The sequence below is a fragment of the Pinus tabuliformis genome, chromosome 7 (genome assembly GCF_031772625.1).
Source record: "Pinus tabuliformis cultivar Carrire ecotype Pingquan chromosome 7, CPIR1, whole genome shotgun sequence".
NCBI lineage: Eukaryota > Viridiplantae > Streptophyta > Pinopsida > Pinales > Pinaceae > Pinus > Pinus tabuliformis.
In genome coordinates this window covers 283,177,306-283,195,093 of record NC_142293.1, presented here as the reverse complement: position 1 = coordinate 283,195,093, position 17,788 = coordinate 283,177,306, and the positions used below count along the sequence as shown (strand labels likewise).

The window sequence follows — 17,788 nt, the reverse complement described above, 5'->3', positions numbered from 1 at the left end:
GGACATAGAATGTAGGCTCTCAGTCAGGGAGAAACCCCTCTCCTAGGTGAAAACCCAACAAAATTATCTTTTCTTCTTCAAGAACCAAATAAAATGAGACAACCATGACCCTTGGACAACAAGTCCTCCAATCCACCAAGTCAGCCTCTCAAGAAGATTAGTCAAACTATAGTCAAGTTCTCCAAGAATCAACAAAAGTAAACCCTTCCAAAGCAAGTCAACAAGGTTCTCGAAGTCGACACTCTTTGCAACTTTTGAACTTCGGCCTGCAACACTTCAAACTTGCAGTAACCCTAACAGCTCGCACGTGTGACAAAACAGAGATAATTTTGGTCTCATTTGCTTGACTATTGTTTCTTCCTTCCTTGCTAGGGTTTGTCTTCTCTTTTCTTCAACTTCACACTCCTTTTTCTTCACCAAAATTGCACATCGAAATCCTTGCTTGGATGACATCTCAATAGGTCGAATGCACTTGCTTATATATAGTCTCTTGTGTGGTTGAATTCCCTTTATGAGGCCAACTAGGTGGAGGAGGGTAAATTTTCATTTTTGACACAAATACATATTTCTTTTCTTGATACAAAAAGCCCAAGAAGGGTCTATCACATAATGACAAGGACAATGACTCATGACTCAACCCTAGGAGTACACAATGGGTGCTTAGACCTAGAAACATAATAGAATAAGCATGAAACCCATGCTTTTATAAAAATATTTTTTCTTTTGATCTTTACAATAATTTTATTTTCTTCTTTTAACAAATACATATGAATTACATCATATCATGAGCTAGACAACAATTATGAAGACCGATACTAGTTACATTTTCAACAGAAGCCTCCCTTGTGGTGAAAGTCCACTAAAGAGTAGGAGGTAGTGGTTGTGGTGACAGTGGACCACACCTCATATTATTGTCCCTTGGTCTAGTTCTTGTCTTGTGAACTACCCTCACAAGACCTGCTAGATTTTGAGGCAACGATTCAGTGCATATATATTATATAAATAAATCTCTATAACTTAAACCCAAGTGAAAACATTTTTGTACTTTAAAACATTCAATATTTGATGTAACAACCTACTTTATGAAGTCTAGTATGTTTGGGTAAGAAGATCCAAAGTCATTGAAAATCAAAGGCTCCATTAAATTGTTTGTTTTTGATTAAAGATTTGGAAGAGATTGAAATAACAATGTTAAATGTTTAATAGAGTTCTTTGCTTTATGAATTTGTCACTTAAACATTGTTTGAATGTCGTCGAGGTGGTCAAATTACATTTGTTTTCCTTGTGATAAGAAACAACATTATACTTAATTTTGTTGTCATTAATTTTGTGCAGATTAGTGGACAAAGGTTTTGGGGCTGGGCTCAAAGGCAATTTCATTCTCCCACAAATTTTCTTAACCGCTTTTGGATTCACAACTATTGTCCTCTTGTTTTTATGGAAGCTTCTGGCAAGTAAGCTTATTTTATTGAATGTTAAATAACTAATTGAATGCATATCCTTTTAGATAATTCTCATGATGACGGAATTACTTGATTGTCCTTTCAAGTCCCATTTACCCACTCTTGTGACCATTCATAGACATTAATAAAAGTGCATTATCTTATCTCCAAGCAGATCGGATGGAAGGCTGATCATGGACAAGGACAAAACCAAGATGCCTATGCATGTCCTTGTATTCCTCATTGGTCCACCAGCCCATGGGACAGATACTAGCATGTGGGCAGGAGTGTAATGGTAGATAGTGTCAGGGTGGCATCCCAATTCCAAAGGAACTTAGATAATAAGTCATATTTGGCTTTCACCGTATTGGGGAAAGAGAAATGGAAGATGTGTGGGAGAATCTAGTTATGTGGGAGGGGCTGGTGGGGAGGGAGGTTAGAAGATCTAAAACATCCCTTCTAACTTAATAAGTTGAGAGGCATAGTTTATGCAATAGTGAAAACTACCAACACTTGAGATTACACATCTATTAGAATACCTGAGAGATGAATGTTCTTAAATAGACGGAGACCATTACATGTGCATTTCTACCTTTCATATGGAAGTTAAATTTACTAAAAACATAGAAAACTAAAATATAACTAAATCTGATAAGTCTTATAGTAAAATAACACTAAATTACTGTAGTAGCATTTACAAACATTATGAGCACAAACAATCTAATGCTAAAATCTCAATCCTAATGTTAAACTGGTTATCATTGACATTCTGGAAAACCATGGCATTCATCTGATGTGCACACACTAGATAAGCCAAGTCCTACTTAATTTACCCAAATCATATCCCCATTTTTATTTTCCTCCATAGTACAGCTAGGGTGGATTTCCAAGTCATAGGATGGCCAAATCATGGGAGCAAGTTTATGTCATCAAGGGTTCCGAGAGAGTTTTGAGGAGTTTTTATGGTATTTGATGGCATTTGCTTGGCATGTTCCATCACCCACACAGTTTGCTTTTCATTCCGTTGCCTTCCGACAACTTTCAAAAAATTGCATTATTATGGAGCCTAAATTAATTATGCTCGAGGTGGCATTCCAGGAGGATTAATTGATGAAACACCTCAGTGTAATAGCTCGTAGGAACCGGAACAAGAAGATCTACAGGATGGGATGATGAGAAGTGGCTTTCAATGGTCGAAGAGAGTATGGTGGCCAATTTACCATTTTCCCACATTAAAAATAATATTTTAATTGAAATAAAAAGAGACGCCAATCGGGGTGCGAGTTGTTGGTTGGGCAACAGAATGGAGGATTAATGGATTCTACGCCCGATTACAGTACCGCCGCCCCCCACACACTCGAGGTGATGGGTGCGGTGGCCCTTTGCATGATGGCATGTATTGAAGATGGGAAAGGTGGCAGTGGGAGTTATGATAGTGTTGGGCCTAACAACAGCAAAGGGAGGAAGTTGGGTATTGTTGTTTGGATTGCTTGTGGACGGGGAGACTAGTGCAATGGATGGGTTCGGCGACACCATCCACAGCAACAAGTATATTGACTATTTGCGGGAGTTAACGGGTATGTATTCAGATATCTCTCAACCCTCGTAATGTTGACCTGTTCTGGTTTTCATTTGAGGGAGAGGGGAAGTATTATGGGTGAGAATTGCGAAATCGAGCAGTGTTGGAGGAATTGGGGGTGGAGGCTGGTGGCATTTGCCTGGTCTTGTGTTTGTCTCTTGCACCTGCTTGGTATTTTATCCATATCTCTTTGCTTTGAAGTCCTTCTTTCCCGCATGGGAATCCTGGTGATACTGGTCAGAGGGCCAAGTGGTGCAGCTCGTAGGGGTCCTGCTGGTATAGGTAGAGAGACAGGCTCGGGGTAGAGTATGCCAGTCCACCTACAATCTGGGTGATATCCCTTGCTTTAGATGCATGTGTAGCCGTAGGGAGATAGGTAGAAACCTCGGCATGAGGGAAAAGGTCAAGAATTATGGGCAGGAAGTCTGGCAAGGGAGCGGAGCTAGCTATGACAGGCAGATAGGCAATGGTGGCATCATGGGGCTCAGGGATGAGGGGATGACTGGGTTGGGTTCTCTGTGTGCGTCCAGGGAAGAGGGGAAGGGTATGCTTTCCTTGGTCAGCTGAGTGATGGAAAGTGGCAGCGCTCACCAACCTATAACTGGGGAGCAGAAGCTAACCTGCTTGAGGCTGAGAGGAGGTGTTTGTGGCGAAGGGTAACCACTGGGGCTGGTAGTGGGTCAGTCCCCTCTGGGGAATTGACCTACAACCACGAAGGGCCTAGCACTGCAATTAATGGGGGAGGGGAGGAAGAAGGTGGGTTGGCAAGATGTAATATTACCACGTGGGTGCAAGGCTACTGTTATATTATGTTAAATTGGCACTGGTTAATGACTTGTTGCAATGAATAGGGTTGGGATAGTGGAACAATGGCCGTGGAAGAAGGGCCCAAGCGATGAGGAGGGACACAGACCTGGGCACGTCTAAGGTCCACAAAGGTTGGAAATCTGTGGAAAGACTAATCAGTGAGGCGGCAGAAGCGTACTGTAACGACCTATCTATAAATATAGAGAACGTAATAATAATAGCAGGCATACCATGCATGCATATGATAGCTACATATGCATGTGTTGCATACACTGCACTAGTATTTATATACTAAATTAACTATAAGTATTAAATATCATGACACTTCTTCGAATAGAAGTTCTACTCACCCATCAACACCCATATTGCTTAATGTACCATGATTAATGGGTAAATACTAAAATATGGCTATATAAATTATATATTTCAGATTATTAATAAAAATTATATTAATAAATTAACAAAATGATTAAAAATATATATAATAAATTAATTAAAAGGGTACTTAGTATAATCTTATAATCTTTATATTAAGAGAAATACTTTAGTGAAACATAAAGAAATACAATTTAATTAAATCATAAAGGATATATATATATATATATATATATATATATACGTGACCATAAAAGGAATAGAGGATATGATACGTGACATGGAAGGGTGTCACCAGGAGACTAAGCGGTGGGCTACTGGTGGAAGAGCAGCCACTGCCAAGAAACCAGATAAAAACCACCAAGCAGAATTTTAGAAGGGGGTCGGGGAAGGAAGGAAAAGAACGGAGGAAAGGGAAACTAAAGGAGGAAGGACATCATAAACTAAAATTACCCACATGAAGAGCACAGATTGTTCTGAGGTTTCTGGGCACGGGGGAACAGTCTGCTTCAACTAAGAAGCTTACTGGACTGAGTAGCGAGGTTCTGCTCAGTTTGGCTGGGTGGATTCGGTCTTTTGGTAACCAAAGCAAAGTAGCTGGAGGCATCATCAACCGCAAGTGCATAGGTAAGTACCTTCAGTAATTCTATTAGTTAATTTTGTAAAAATTTCATGAAATAAAATTACAGGCTCATGAATCTGCTTTATGGCCCTGTCATTTGGTATTAGAGCCAAGTTTAAAACCCTTTCAACCTCACAGGCCCTACGCATCGTGTAATTTTCTGTTGAATTTTAATATCAGTCTTTACTTTCTGTTGAACTGCTGCATGAAATTCTTATAAAATAAGTAATTTAGGAGTCATTTTTTTGCTTTCTGGAGAACCCTTTAAGTTAGAAGCAACTTCATTGTATTTAAACAGGTAATTCACTATGAACTGGCAGCTTTTGGTTTTTAAAACTGACTGGTAATGAAAATCTTGAATATTTGTAGTGGAATGGCCAAACTTGTCCAGCTCCCTTCCTCAGACAAGAGTTTCACTGAGGTTGAAGGTAATTGCTGAGACTTTTGGATTCGGTTGGCATTACATTGGCTGTTATTTTTTTCTAAACCCTAAGTAGTAACCATCAAAAACTACGACCATATTTAAGTCGAAAGGTGGTCGTTTAGGTTCCAGTTCTCCATTTCTTTCATCGTTGTCTGCGACCTTATCCTCATCCACAGGTTGCAAGAAGAAATTGCTCATTAGAGCTCGACGGCTTACCACTCTCTCCCACAAAAGTGGCCTTTTCTAGTACAGGTTCTTACTTCTCTTCTGTAAGTGTGCATTTCTGAGATACAAGATGTTGCGACGTAAAGCCCAACTGAAATAAGAGACTCTCTCCCGACTGCTTTGCTTACAATCCCGAGTCTCATGCAACCCGTGGCTACTGTATTTCTGCATCCTTTGCAAATTGCCCTGCCCGACTTTGCATAATCCACTAAAATCTTCGTAGGCATTATTTTTCGCTTGTAATGTAAGACCTTAAGCAGAGAGAAAGCAATCGAAAACCTCCTACAACTTGTGGAAATGAATGTGTGAGCTTGCATGCCCTCCGCCGCCACTGGTGATATTTCTTTTCACCGGTCGCTTCCAGCTGGAGTGGGAGGAGAGGGGATCCCTGCCACGAGTTTCGTACCCGCAACCCCGCGTGTCAGCATGGTTCCACCTCTCGATTGGTCGGACGTCGGGTGTCGGGCGTCTTATTTGCCAGTCTCATCGCTATGGTGACTTGGCCGTCAATTTAAAAAAAAAGAAAAAAAACCACTCCAGTTCGACATCCTCCCATCTAGGCGACTACGTGTTAATTGTTGCGTGTGATCTGTAGTTTACCGAATGCGTAATGCGTCTTTGTGCCTTGTGGGCTACTCCTTTAGTGCTTACTTTTAGTGGGGATGGAGAGGGATTCGAACTCGGTTATTCTAATTAATTCTTCGGTTTTAAAGACCAACTCTTTTATCCGCTCAGACATCCTGTGATAACCGACTACACCACAACACCTCGACTAATTACAAATAGGATATAACTATACACCAAAAATATTATTTATTGTGGAGAGGGTATGGCGCGACATTAATACATTATTTGGCACGTAATGGATTGTATGCCCCGTGGGCTCTAGCTATGAGGACCATAAGTCATAATATGAAACATCTATATTATCGTGTCAATATTATCATTGTGTTTGTCGCTGTGTAATAGCTGATAGATATGGGTGCATGAATATAATGTTGTTTCCTTTTAATCTTATAAAGATGCCTGAATGACTTTAAAATATTTATAAATAATAATGACTTTAAAATATTTATAAATAGTACGGACTTATATTTATTTTGAAAATTAATAAGATTTTGTTTTGTTTTAAATAATAAATTTTATTCTTCCGCACCTAGATATTTAGTTCTTTAATCGGTATCATCTAAGTTACTTGGTTCTATTAGATTTTGACCCTTATATTTATTTTATAGAAATATATAAATTACTAGCCTACCATAATTTTTATGTAAATATTTTAAATTTCTTTTATAAAATTGCAATGAATATGTTATAGTTATAATTGATATTCCGATAGTATACATCTAAGTAACATATTCAACATTATAACTATGTGTGTCCTTTAAAGGTAATAGTTAGTTTGAGGTGTGATGGGTATGTTGATGATGTTCATTATAACGAGGCATTTAATATTTTAATTTTGTGAATGTTATTTAATAATTAATTTTGGATGATCTACCTTAGGAATTAATACCATACACTTCTGCATTATTTCATATTAGAATAGAATACCCTGCATTAGGACAAGGATGTCGCAAAACTACCCTCCTTGACCTCAGTACCAGTAAGATTTGCCTAGCAGATAAAAATAGCAAAAACTATACCCGTTTATGAATGTGAAATTGAAAAAAAAAAAACTATATGTTAAATCTGAATGTCTACCTCAAATTACAGGAAACATTACAATGGTAAGGACATATGAGTGACAACGACGTGATCGGACAGCATCACCGTCATTAATGCCACCACCGTCGTCATCATCATCTCCATCGCCACCACCATCATCATCGTCTCCACCGAGACCATCATCAACACCAATCGTTCCAGCACCGGGGTTGACTGTGATAATGAACTCATTAGAAGCCTTATTGGAAACATTAAAAGGGTCAACTATGGCTAAGACCAAAGAAGAACTTCAACCCTTAGCAACCAATTCAGCGGAACCAAAGAATTTTGAGCATAAAAGATCAAAAGAAGATATTTCTCGGGAGTTTCAGAAAATTAAACTCCTAGAATTTTCAGGAGGTCGGGCAGGAGAACATGCTGAGGCATGGTTAGAAGGAATGAACAGATGTTTTAGATTAAGAGAATATTCTTCTTCTGCAAAAACAAAAATTGTTGTATTTCAATTAAGGGAAAGTGCCTTGATTTGGTGGGGAAATCTGGAAAAACAACTGCACCTTAAATTGGATAATGTCCCTTGGGAATTGTTTGAGGGAAGATTCCGCGCAAAGTATTTACCTCCATATTTTCAACAACAGCAAGCGAGAGCCTTCCATACATTAGTTCAAGGTAATAAAATAGTGGAAAAATACGAGATAAGGTTTATGGAGCTTGTAAATTACATTCACTACTTAGATTCTAATGAACGTCAAGCTAAACGCTTCATATTTGGGTTAAATCCTTGCATCAGGGCCTTGGTGAGCATGTGGAAACCATCATCAGTGAAGCGGTAGAATGTGGTCGTTATGCAGAAGAACATCTTGGAATCAAAAAGAATGCAGGGCCAACAGAACCTTTACAATCAGGATTTCCAAGAAAGACTTCCCGAAATTCCTTTAGGGGAGTTAGCTCAAGGCCACCTTATGGTAATAGATTTTCTCCAAGAAATGTAGGAACAAGAGCTCCCATGGAAATTAATGCTATAGCCGTTGAATCATCCAACACCAGTCCATGGACATCTCGTGGAACTACTAATAGAGGAAGAAATTCGAGAGGAAGCAACATGAGAGGACGAAGCTCTTTATCTAGAAATTCACGTTCTGATTCAAGAGGACCAACGCAGGTTAATTGTTGGGTATGTGGAGGACCACATTTTCAACGTGATTGTCTAGAAACTTCATCAAGTATATTGCATAGGACTATAAAGGAACCAATATCAAATAATCAAGGAAATCATAGAATTCATGTAGTAGTCAACAACGACCAAGCAGCACATCAATCCACTGTAGTGGAATCTTCAGGTATTATTAATGGTATAAAACTAAAAATATTATTTGATACTAGTGCCGCAGATAGTTTCATTTCGTCATATGCATTAAACAAATGTGGGTTGGCAGCTCGTAGACAAAATGATTTCAGATAGGTAGAAATGGCCTCAGGAAAACTCCAATCCATAGACTTAAGTGTGGATCAATGCAAAATTGACCTAGGGGTCTGTACAACTAAACTGAAAGTTTATGTCACAGCCTTAGGAACTTATGATCTTGTCATAGGTATGAATTGGCTAGAAGCTCATCAAGCTTGGGTAGATTGTTATGGGAAAAGAATTCTAGGTATAAATGATGAAGGATAAGCGATCCAAATTCAAGGAATCAAGAGAAAAGTATCTTTACACTACATATCAGCAATGAAAATCAAGCGCTGCTTAAGAAAAGTTTGTCAGGCATATGTAATTCAAGAAATAAGTAAAGAAAAAGGAGCATCCTTAGAACAATATCCGGTGTTAGCCGAATTTCTGGATGTATTTCCAAATGAACTACCAGGATTACCCCCTGTAAGAGAGCTAGATCTCACTATTGAATTGAAACCCAGTATTCAACCAATCTCGAAAACACCTTATAGAATGACAACTCTGGAACTTCAAGAGTTGCAAATTCAATTGAAGGAACTATTGGATATAGGACATATTCAACCTAGTATATCACCTTGGGGTGCTCCTGTAATTTTTGTCAAAAAGAAAGATGGATCCTTAAGATTATGCATAGATTATCGAGACTTGAATAGAGCTACGGTAAAGAATCGATATCCTATGCCTCGAATCAATGATCTTTTTGATCAAATGAAAGGAGTCGCTGTCTTTTCAAAAATTGATCTTCGATCAGGCTATCATCAGTTAAGGATTTCTGAAAGTGATATTTCTAAGACTGCATTCTAAACATGTTTTGGACATTATGAATTTACTGTGGTACCATTTGGATTAACAAATGCACCAGCAGTGTTCATGAATCTTATGAACAGTGTTTTCCGCGAATATCTTGATCAATTTGTACAAGTCTTTTTAGATGATATTCTCATCTATTCCAAGAACAAGAAAGAGCATGAAGATCATTTACGGATAGTATTGTCCTGCCTTAGAAAACATCAGTTGTATGGAAAATTATCCAAGTGTTCATTCTTTCAGGAAAAGATTCATTATTTAGGTCATATCATATCAGGTGAAGGGATTTCAATAGACCCTGAGAAGGTAAAAGCAATCATGGAATGACCAATACCGAAAAACGCACATGAAGTACAAAGCTTTATGGGTTTAGCCGATTACTACCAAATATTTGTGGAGGGATTCTCTAAAATTGCAAAGCCGATTACAACCCTTCAGCATAAAGGTGTTAAGTATGAATGGACTGAGGAATGTAATAAAGCATTCTCTGAACTCAAAAGACTACTGACCAGTGCACCAATCTTAAGAGTCCCTGATATGGACAAATATTTTACGGTATGTACTGATGCATCCAAACAAGGGCTGGGTGCAGTATTGTTACAGGTTAGAGGAGTAATAACGTATGTCTCAAGAAAGGTAAAGTCTCATGAAGAACTCTATGCTACTCATGATTTAGAGTTAGCCATTGTAGTACTAGCTTTAAAGATCTGGAGACATTATCTAGTGGGGCAAAGTTTTACACTTAAAAGCGACTATCAAATTCTACAATATTTGTTCACCCAAAAAGACTTAAATGTTAGACAAAGATGATGGAGTGAATTCCTAAGTGAATATGACTTTGGAATATCATATATTAAGGGAAAAGAAAATGTAGTAGCAGATGCTTTAAGCAGAAGACCACGGATATTCTCTCTCCTACCTATCAAAGTAGACTCAAGGCAACGAGTGCTAGAATATCTCATAAAAGATAGCTGGTATTTAAAGGTGAAATCTAGTCTTAAGGGTAAAAAGCCAAAAGAATCTAAGTTTGAAGGATATGAATTAGAAGATGATGGAATCTTACGATTCCATGGAAGGATGTATATTCCTAATAATAGAGATCTTCGAGACACTATCCTTAAGGAAGCCCACCGAGCAGTGTATTGTGCACATCCTGGAGTAAAAAAAATGTATGCGGATACCAAGAAACTCTTCTTCTGGTCGAGCATAAAACGTGATATCGTTCAATTCGTTGCAAGATGTTTGGAATGGCAACAAGTAAAAGCAGATCATTGTCATCCAGCGGGTCTTTTACAACTTCATGACATTCCTATGACCGAATGGGAGAATATTTCTATGGATTTTATCAGTGGGCTACCTCTTACTTCTCAAAGACACAATGCCATTCTGGTAGTAGTGGATAAATTAACAAAAAGCGCCCATTTCATTCTCGTAAGAGATACTTATGAAGTTGCTGACGTAGCTCAAGTATTCATAAATGAAATTATCAGATGTCATGGAGTACCTAAGAAAATTACATCAGATAGAGATTCACGATTCACTTCAAGATTCTGGACTTGCATGCAGTCAACCTTAGGAACTCAACTAAATTTGAGCACAGCTTATCATCCTGAAACCGATGGGCAAACAGAAAGGGTAAATCAAGTACTTGAAGATATGTTGAGGATGTATGTTATGGATCAGCAATCACACTGGGAAAAGTACTTATCCTTAGTCGAATTTGCATACAATAACAGTTACCACAGTTCGAATGGAATGCCTCCATTTGAAGCATTATACGGCAGACCTTGTAGAACACCGTTAAGTTGGGACAGGTTAGAAGATCAAGTGATAATAAGACTAGAATTAATCCAAGAAATGGAAGAGCAGGTAAAACAAATTAGACACAGGTTAAAGGAAGCACAGGATAGACAAAAGAGTTATGCTAATGCTCACAGAATTGATAGGAAGTATGAAGTAGGTGATCAGGTTTTCATCCGCATCAAACCAAATAAAAGTACTATTCGATTCAGAAAAGGAACAAAGTTGTCACCCTGATTTATTAGACCATTTAAAGTAATAAAAAGAGTTGGACTTGTTGCCTATCATCTTGCACTGCCACCTCACTTGCATAAAGTTCATAATGTATTTCATGTATCTGTATTAAGACATTATATAGCTGATCAATCTCATAACCTTCAATGGAAGGAACTATAGGTATTGGACAAAGGAATCATATCGGTCGAACCATTACGTATACTGGAACGTAGGGTTCGACAGCTCAGGAATTGTCTGGTAGACCAAGTTAAGGTCCAGTGGGACAAGTATAGTCCTGCATCAGCGACTTAGGGAGATATAGAGAACATGTCAAAAATACCCTAATCTGTGTCAATTTTGAAGAACTTTAAACTATGTTTTGTATATATTTACTTTACTACAAATCAGGGACTCAGAACCATTTTGAATGATCATATATAAACATGAATTTTTATGACATAAGATCTGTTTAAATTCCGCTGGTACATGGCTACCAAGACAGAATATGTTATTGATCTTACTAAATTATAGTTGTCAAAGTAAAGTTTAAAATATTTAAGTGATTTTGCTTCTGATGGGAATTAAGATATTATAATTTTTTTTTTTTTTATGCGTATCAATATGATTGATGAGATAGAAATCAAAGAATAATTACATTTTAATATGAAAGTCAATAACATGAATAGAATATGGAAAAATATGTTATATTGTAGTTGACATGTGTGAGTTATACATAAGTTATTTGTTTTTGAATATGTTAATGCACATTTTATAAATACATGGACAAGTGTTTATGATTGCAGACAATATTTGTTACCAAAATGACCACGTGACGACAGAAACCTCGGAACAATTAAGGCTCAAAGAGATTCTATGATAGGGTATTAACCCTAATTCTATTGGGAAGGGTGGAGGTGTTGCCCACCGTTTATCCTCTGAACCCTGGAGTCATGGGAGGATTATGCGAATCATGCTCCCCTAGACGTGTGATGATGACTGTCGGATGCCTACTGGGAATCAGGTTGGTATAGCCGACACTGTCATCTTTAGAGTTTATGAATGGTTAGGTCAGTATAACTGACGCCATGGCATACTCCAGTAGAGGACGGATAGAATGGGGCGAAAGAGATTAGGAAGGATAGGATGATTTTGTAATAGCTTGGGGACCTGATTGAAGTAAGACATGTTCATTAAAGTTGTAAACCTAAAAATATTAAAAAAAAAACACCAATTTTGTGGTGTCTTCACATTAAATAATAATTTAACCTCGATGCACAATCCTAAGGAGAATGTACTAATTGCTATCATAAGTAATCATATAAAATAAAAACTCTAACTTCGGTATGAAGTTTTTTGAAGGGGGAGTGTATGTAACGACCTATCTATAAATATAGAGAACGTAAGAATAATAGTAGGCATACGATGCATGCATATGATAGCTACATATGCATGTGTCGCATACACTGCACTAGTATTTATATACTAAATTAACTATAAGTATTAAATATCATGACACTTCTTCAAATAGAAGTTCTACTCACCCATCAACACCCATATTGTTTAATGTACCATGATTAATGGGTAAATACTAAAAGATGGCTATATAAATTATATATTTCAGATTATTAATAAAAATTATATTAATAAAATGATTAAAAATATATATAATAAATTAATTAAAAGGGTACTTAGTATAATCTTATAATCTTTATATTAAGAAAAATACTTTAGTGAAACATAAAGAAATACAATTTAATTAAATCATAAAGGATATATATATATATATATATATACTAGGAGAGTAAGCAGTGGGTTGCTGGTGGAAGAGCGGCCACCGCCAAGAAACCAGATAAAAACCACCAAGAAGAATTTTAGAAGGGGGCCGGCAAAGGAAGGAAAAAAACGGAGGAAAGGGAAACTGAAGGAGGAAGGACATCATAAACTCAAATTACCTACAGGAAGAGCGCGGATTGTTCTAAGGTTTTTGGGCATGGGGGAACAGTCTGCTTCAACTAAGAAGCTTACTGGATTGAGTAGCAAGGTTTTGCTCAGTTTAGCTGGGTGGATTCGGTCTTTTTGTAACCAAAGCAGAGTAGCTGGAGGCATCATCAACTGCAAGTGCACAGGTAAATACCTTCAGTAATTTTGTTAGTTAATTTTGTAAAAAATTCAAGAAATAAAATTACAGGCTCACGAATCTTCTTTATGGCCTTGTCACGTACCGTGAAGGCACAAATGAAGGAATTCGCAAAATTCTAGGGGAATGGGAAGAAGTTAAACAATCAAGCGAGACGGACATGGAAATAGAGGATTGGAGGACCCTTGTCCCAGATGTAGAAATTTCTCATTTCCCACCCCGGTTTTCAGTTTATCCTTATTTCTCCCATATAGTTAAATGCCCTTTCCCATAACCATACATTTAACAAGCTGGAAAAAATAAATTTGCTGAAAACACAAATTCTGGAAATTTTACAGAATGCTGAAAATTGTAAAAATAAAAATAAGCAGTAATAAACAGCGATTAAAACACATTTAAACACTGAGATTTTTTGTCAATGTGACCCTAGAAAAACCCCCTACAACTCTTGGGGAAAACCAGTTTGAGAGCTCTTCTTTATTTCTGGAAAATGCCTTTTTACAGTAAGAGAAATATTAAGCAAAAATCAACAAGCAAACTTTTACAACTTATCTCAGCCTTGCTGAAACTTCGCCTTGTTGAAACTCCGCCCTGCTGAAACTCCGCTGTACAGACTTGCTGGAACTCCGCCCTGCTGAAACTCCACTGCTGAAACTCCGCTCTTCTGAAACTCCGCTGCTGAAACTCCGCAGCTCACTGTCCAGAAATCTCCCTTGCTCTCTTGCTCTCCTTCTCTCAATCTGCTCATGAAAGAATTAATGACCTTTTCCTCCTTTTCCTCCTTTAAACTAACCCCAAGTGACTTTTGGGTGATCCAAGTGACTTTTGGGTGATCCCTAAATCCAATGGCTGAAATAGATTGAGATCTAAGGCTGAGATTAAATGCTCATTTAAATCTCACTTTTTATTTTTTAATTCACCCCACTTAGTCATTTATTTCCAAAGTCACTTTTCTTTTCTAATTTTTCATTGACTTTATAAAAGTCACTTTAAAATTAGACTTAGTAACTTTATCACTTAAAGTCACTTTTAAATTAGATTTAACTTTATAAAATTATAAAGTCACTTTAGGAGAAAAATTAAATTCTTTTGAACACTTTTCCCTAGGCCAAAGATCAAAGCCTAAGGGAACCACCTGTCTTCCGGTACCAAATTTCAACACTCCCTCTTACGAGGAAGGTGTTCCTCACCACACCCATCTTGTCTCTGAAGTAGACATGCTTGCCCCGTGGTAAGGCTTTGGTAAGAATATCTGCAACCTGCTCATCAGTGGAAATATACTCAAGCTTCACAGCTCCCTTCTGAACATAGTCTCTGATGAAATGATATTTGATCCCGATATGCTTTGACCTGTCATGAAATACTGGATTCTCCGTGAGTTTAATGCAACTCTGATTATCACAGTAAATCACTGAAGGTCTCAACGGTTGACCAAATAAGCCAAACAACATCTTGCGAAGCTAGATGGCCTCACAACTAGCTAGACGGGCAGCCATATACTCTGCTTCCGCTGAACTCAGTGCTATTGACTGCTGCTTCCTGCTGAACCATGACACTACTGCTGAACCCAACCCAAAACAACACCCTGAAGTGCTCTTCCTATCAGAAGCACAACCTACCCAATTAGAACCAGTGTATCCTGCCAATCTCACTCCATCTCCCTGCCTGTAGTCCATACCATAATCCACTGTCCCCTGCAAGTACCGCAAAATGTGTTTTGCAGCCACCCAGTGAACCTTCCTAGGCTCACACATAAACTGACTCATCGTGTTGACTGCAAAACAGATATCTGGTCTAGTGTTGACCAAATACATCAAGGAACCAATCAGCTGCCTATACAATGTGGGATCCACCAACTCGGAATCCGAAGCATGAAGCTTCTTCCAGTTGGTGATCATCGGTGTCGACATGGGTCTACAATCCTCCATGTGGAATCTGCTAAGGATGTCCACAATATACTTCCCCTGCCCCAGGAAGAAATGCCCCTCCTCCTGCCACACCTCCAAGCCCAAAAAGTAATGCATCAAGCCGATGTCCTTCATCTCAAACTCCATTGCAAGACCTCTCTTGCAGTGCTCTATGAGTCTCTCTGCACCTGTAATGACCAAGTCATCCACATAGAGCACCAGAATGAGAGGCTCCTCACCAATCACAATAAAGTAAAGGTTCGGATCTGCCTCACTCTTTGTGAAACCCATCCCCTGCAAATATGTATCTATCCTGGGGTACCAAGCTCTGGGAGCTTGCTTCAGGCCATAAAGGGCCTTCTTCAGTCTCCACACATGGGACTCCTTCCCATGCACCTCAAAGCCCTGTGGCTGCTCAATGTACACCTCCCCCTGTATGAAGCCATTGAGAAATGCAGTCTTCACATCCATCTGGTGGATCTTCCAACCCATCTCTGCTGCTATCGAGATAATGGAGCGGATCGAAGTATATCGAGCCACGAGAGCGAAAGTCTCATCATAATCAACTCCCTCTACATGGGAGAACCCTCTAGCCACAAACCTTGCTTTGAATTTCTCAATGTTGCCATCTGTAGCATGCTTTACCTTGTAAAGCCATCTGGAAGTAACCACGGATTTGCCCTCAGGCCTCGGCACCACCTCCCAAACAACATTCTTCATGATAGAAGAATACTCCTCCTGCATGGCCTCTCTCCAGACCTGCTAGCTAGCTGGCTCCTCATAGCTAGAAGGCTCAGAGTCAAGGATGCTGGTAACCATCGCCATATAGCTACAAAACCTCTCAGGTGGTCTACTCTCTCTGACCGGCCTCTTCGGCTCAGCAACAGATGAGGCATCTCTCAAGGTGTCCTAAAGCCACTTGGGCTTCCTCTTCCCTGAGCGCACTTCTCCCACCGGAGAATGAAACTCCTCCTCCTCATCATCATCAGGAGCCTGAACTCCTGATTGTCTGTCTGCTGTCCTCCTGCCTGCACCTGAACCTATAGAAGCTAAGGTACCGTGTGAACTGTCCATCAGTGGACTCCCTAGTGAACTACTTTGTGAACTGCTCTGCATGCTGCCCGGAGCACCACCCCTCTGGCTCGGTGAGTCACTGCTCACTGACGGACCTGACATCTCATAGATGTACCTCCTGATCCTCCTGATCCTCCTGATCCCTTCCCACTGGATCCCTGCGACTGACTCAACTGCTGCTGAGGGTCTGGCTGATCCAGATACTCTAACTCCCATGACCTCCTAAAGGCCCTGTCCTCCTCGAACTTCACATCCCGTCTGACAACAACTCTCCTCTGTGCTGGAATGTAAATCCGAAAGGCCTTTGAGGTCTCACTGTAGCCCACAAAGATACCCTTCTCTGCGGTGGGCTCTAGTTTGGTCCTCTTCTCCTTGGGTATGTAGGAGTATGTAATGCATCCAAAAATATGAAGATGACCAATATCAGGCTTCTTCCCAGAGAAAGCCTCCTCCGGAGTCATGTGCCCCAAGGCACGATGCGGACTCCTGTTCTGCAAGTAAACAGCTGTGTTGCAGGCCTCTGCCCACAAGAACAATGGCAACCCCTGATCATGTAACATGGCTTTGGCAGCCCCTATGATGGATCTGTTCTTCCTCTCTGCAACCCCGTTCTACTGGGGGTTGTAAGGAACAATGAACTCCCTCCTAATGCCTGCTTCCGCACAATAGTCAACAAACTCTCCAAGGGTGTACTCTCCTCCATTGTCCGACCTCAGGGACTTGATCTTTCGACCTGTCTGTGTCTCCACAAGAGCTTTGAACTCCTGAAACCGCTTGAAGACCTCACTCTTGGTCTTCAAAAAATAAATCCAGGTCCTCCTGGAGTGATCATCAATGAATAAAACATAATACTCATATCCACTCAAGGAAACATGAGACATCCGACCACTCACATCGGAATGAATCAAATCAAGTATCCCAGTTGCTCTGCTGTCACTGCTGGGAAAAGGGGATTTGGCAAACTTGCCCATCGCACAACCTCTACAAGTATCAAAGTGATCAGTATTGAAATCTAGCATACCTGTAGTGATCTCCCACAATGTCCTCAAGGCTCCATGATACATATGTCCCATCCTACGGTGCCAAATCTCACACAGCTCAGAACTGCTAGCTCTGCTGTCGGTACTACTACTCAATGCCAAAAGGGGCTGGAATGCAAACTTGTACACCTTTGCATGGCGTACACCTATCACTCTAGCTGAATCAACTGGAGTGCCCCTGGGATACATCAACACCTGTCCTCCCCTGAACAGTACCT

At 39.4% G+C, this 17,788-nt stretch overlaps 1 protein-coding gene across 13 annotated transcripts in view; it reads left to right on the top strand.

Annotated features, from left to right (window-relative positions):
• LOC149246972 (uncharacterized) overlaps positions 1 to 17,788 on the top strand; it is a 539,894-nt gene that overhangs the window by 495,042 nt on the left and 27,064 nt on the right. For 10 of the 13 annotated variants that reach the window (XR_016266583.1, XM_089458085.1, XM_089458081.1 and 7 more), the window contains one exon: positions 1,336 to 1,454. Coding sequence is in view for 11 of the 13 variants with exons in the window: in XM_089458085.1 (XP_089314211.1) it covers positions 1,336 to 1,454 (119 nt within the window). In the remaining 2 variants the exon portion in view is untranslated. The remainder of the gene's footprint in view (positions 1 to 1,335; positions 1,455 to 17,788) is intronic. The other 3 variants (XR_016266584.1, XM_089458083.1, XM_089458080.1) reach the window with 1 other exon arrangement.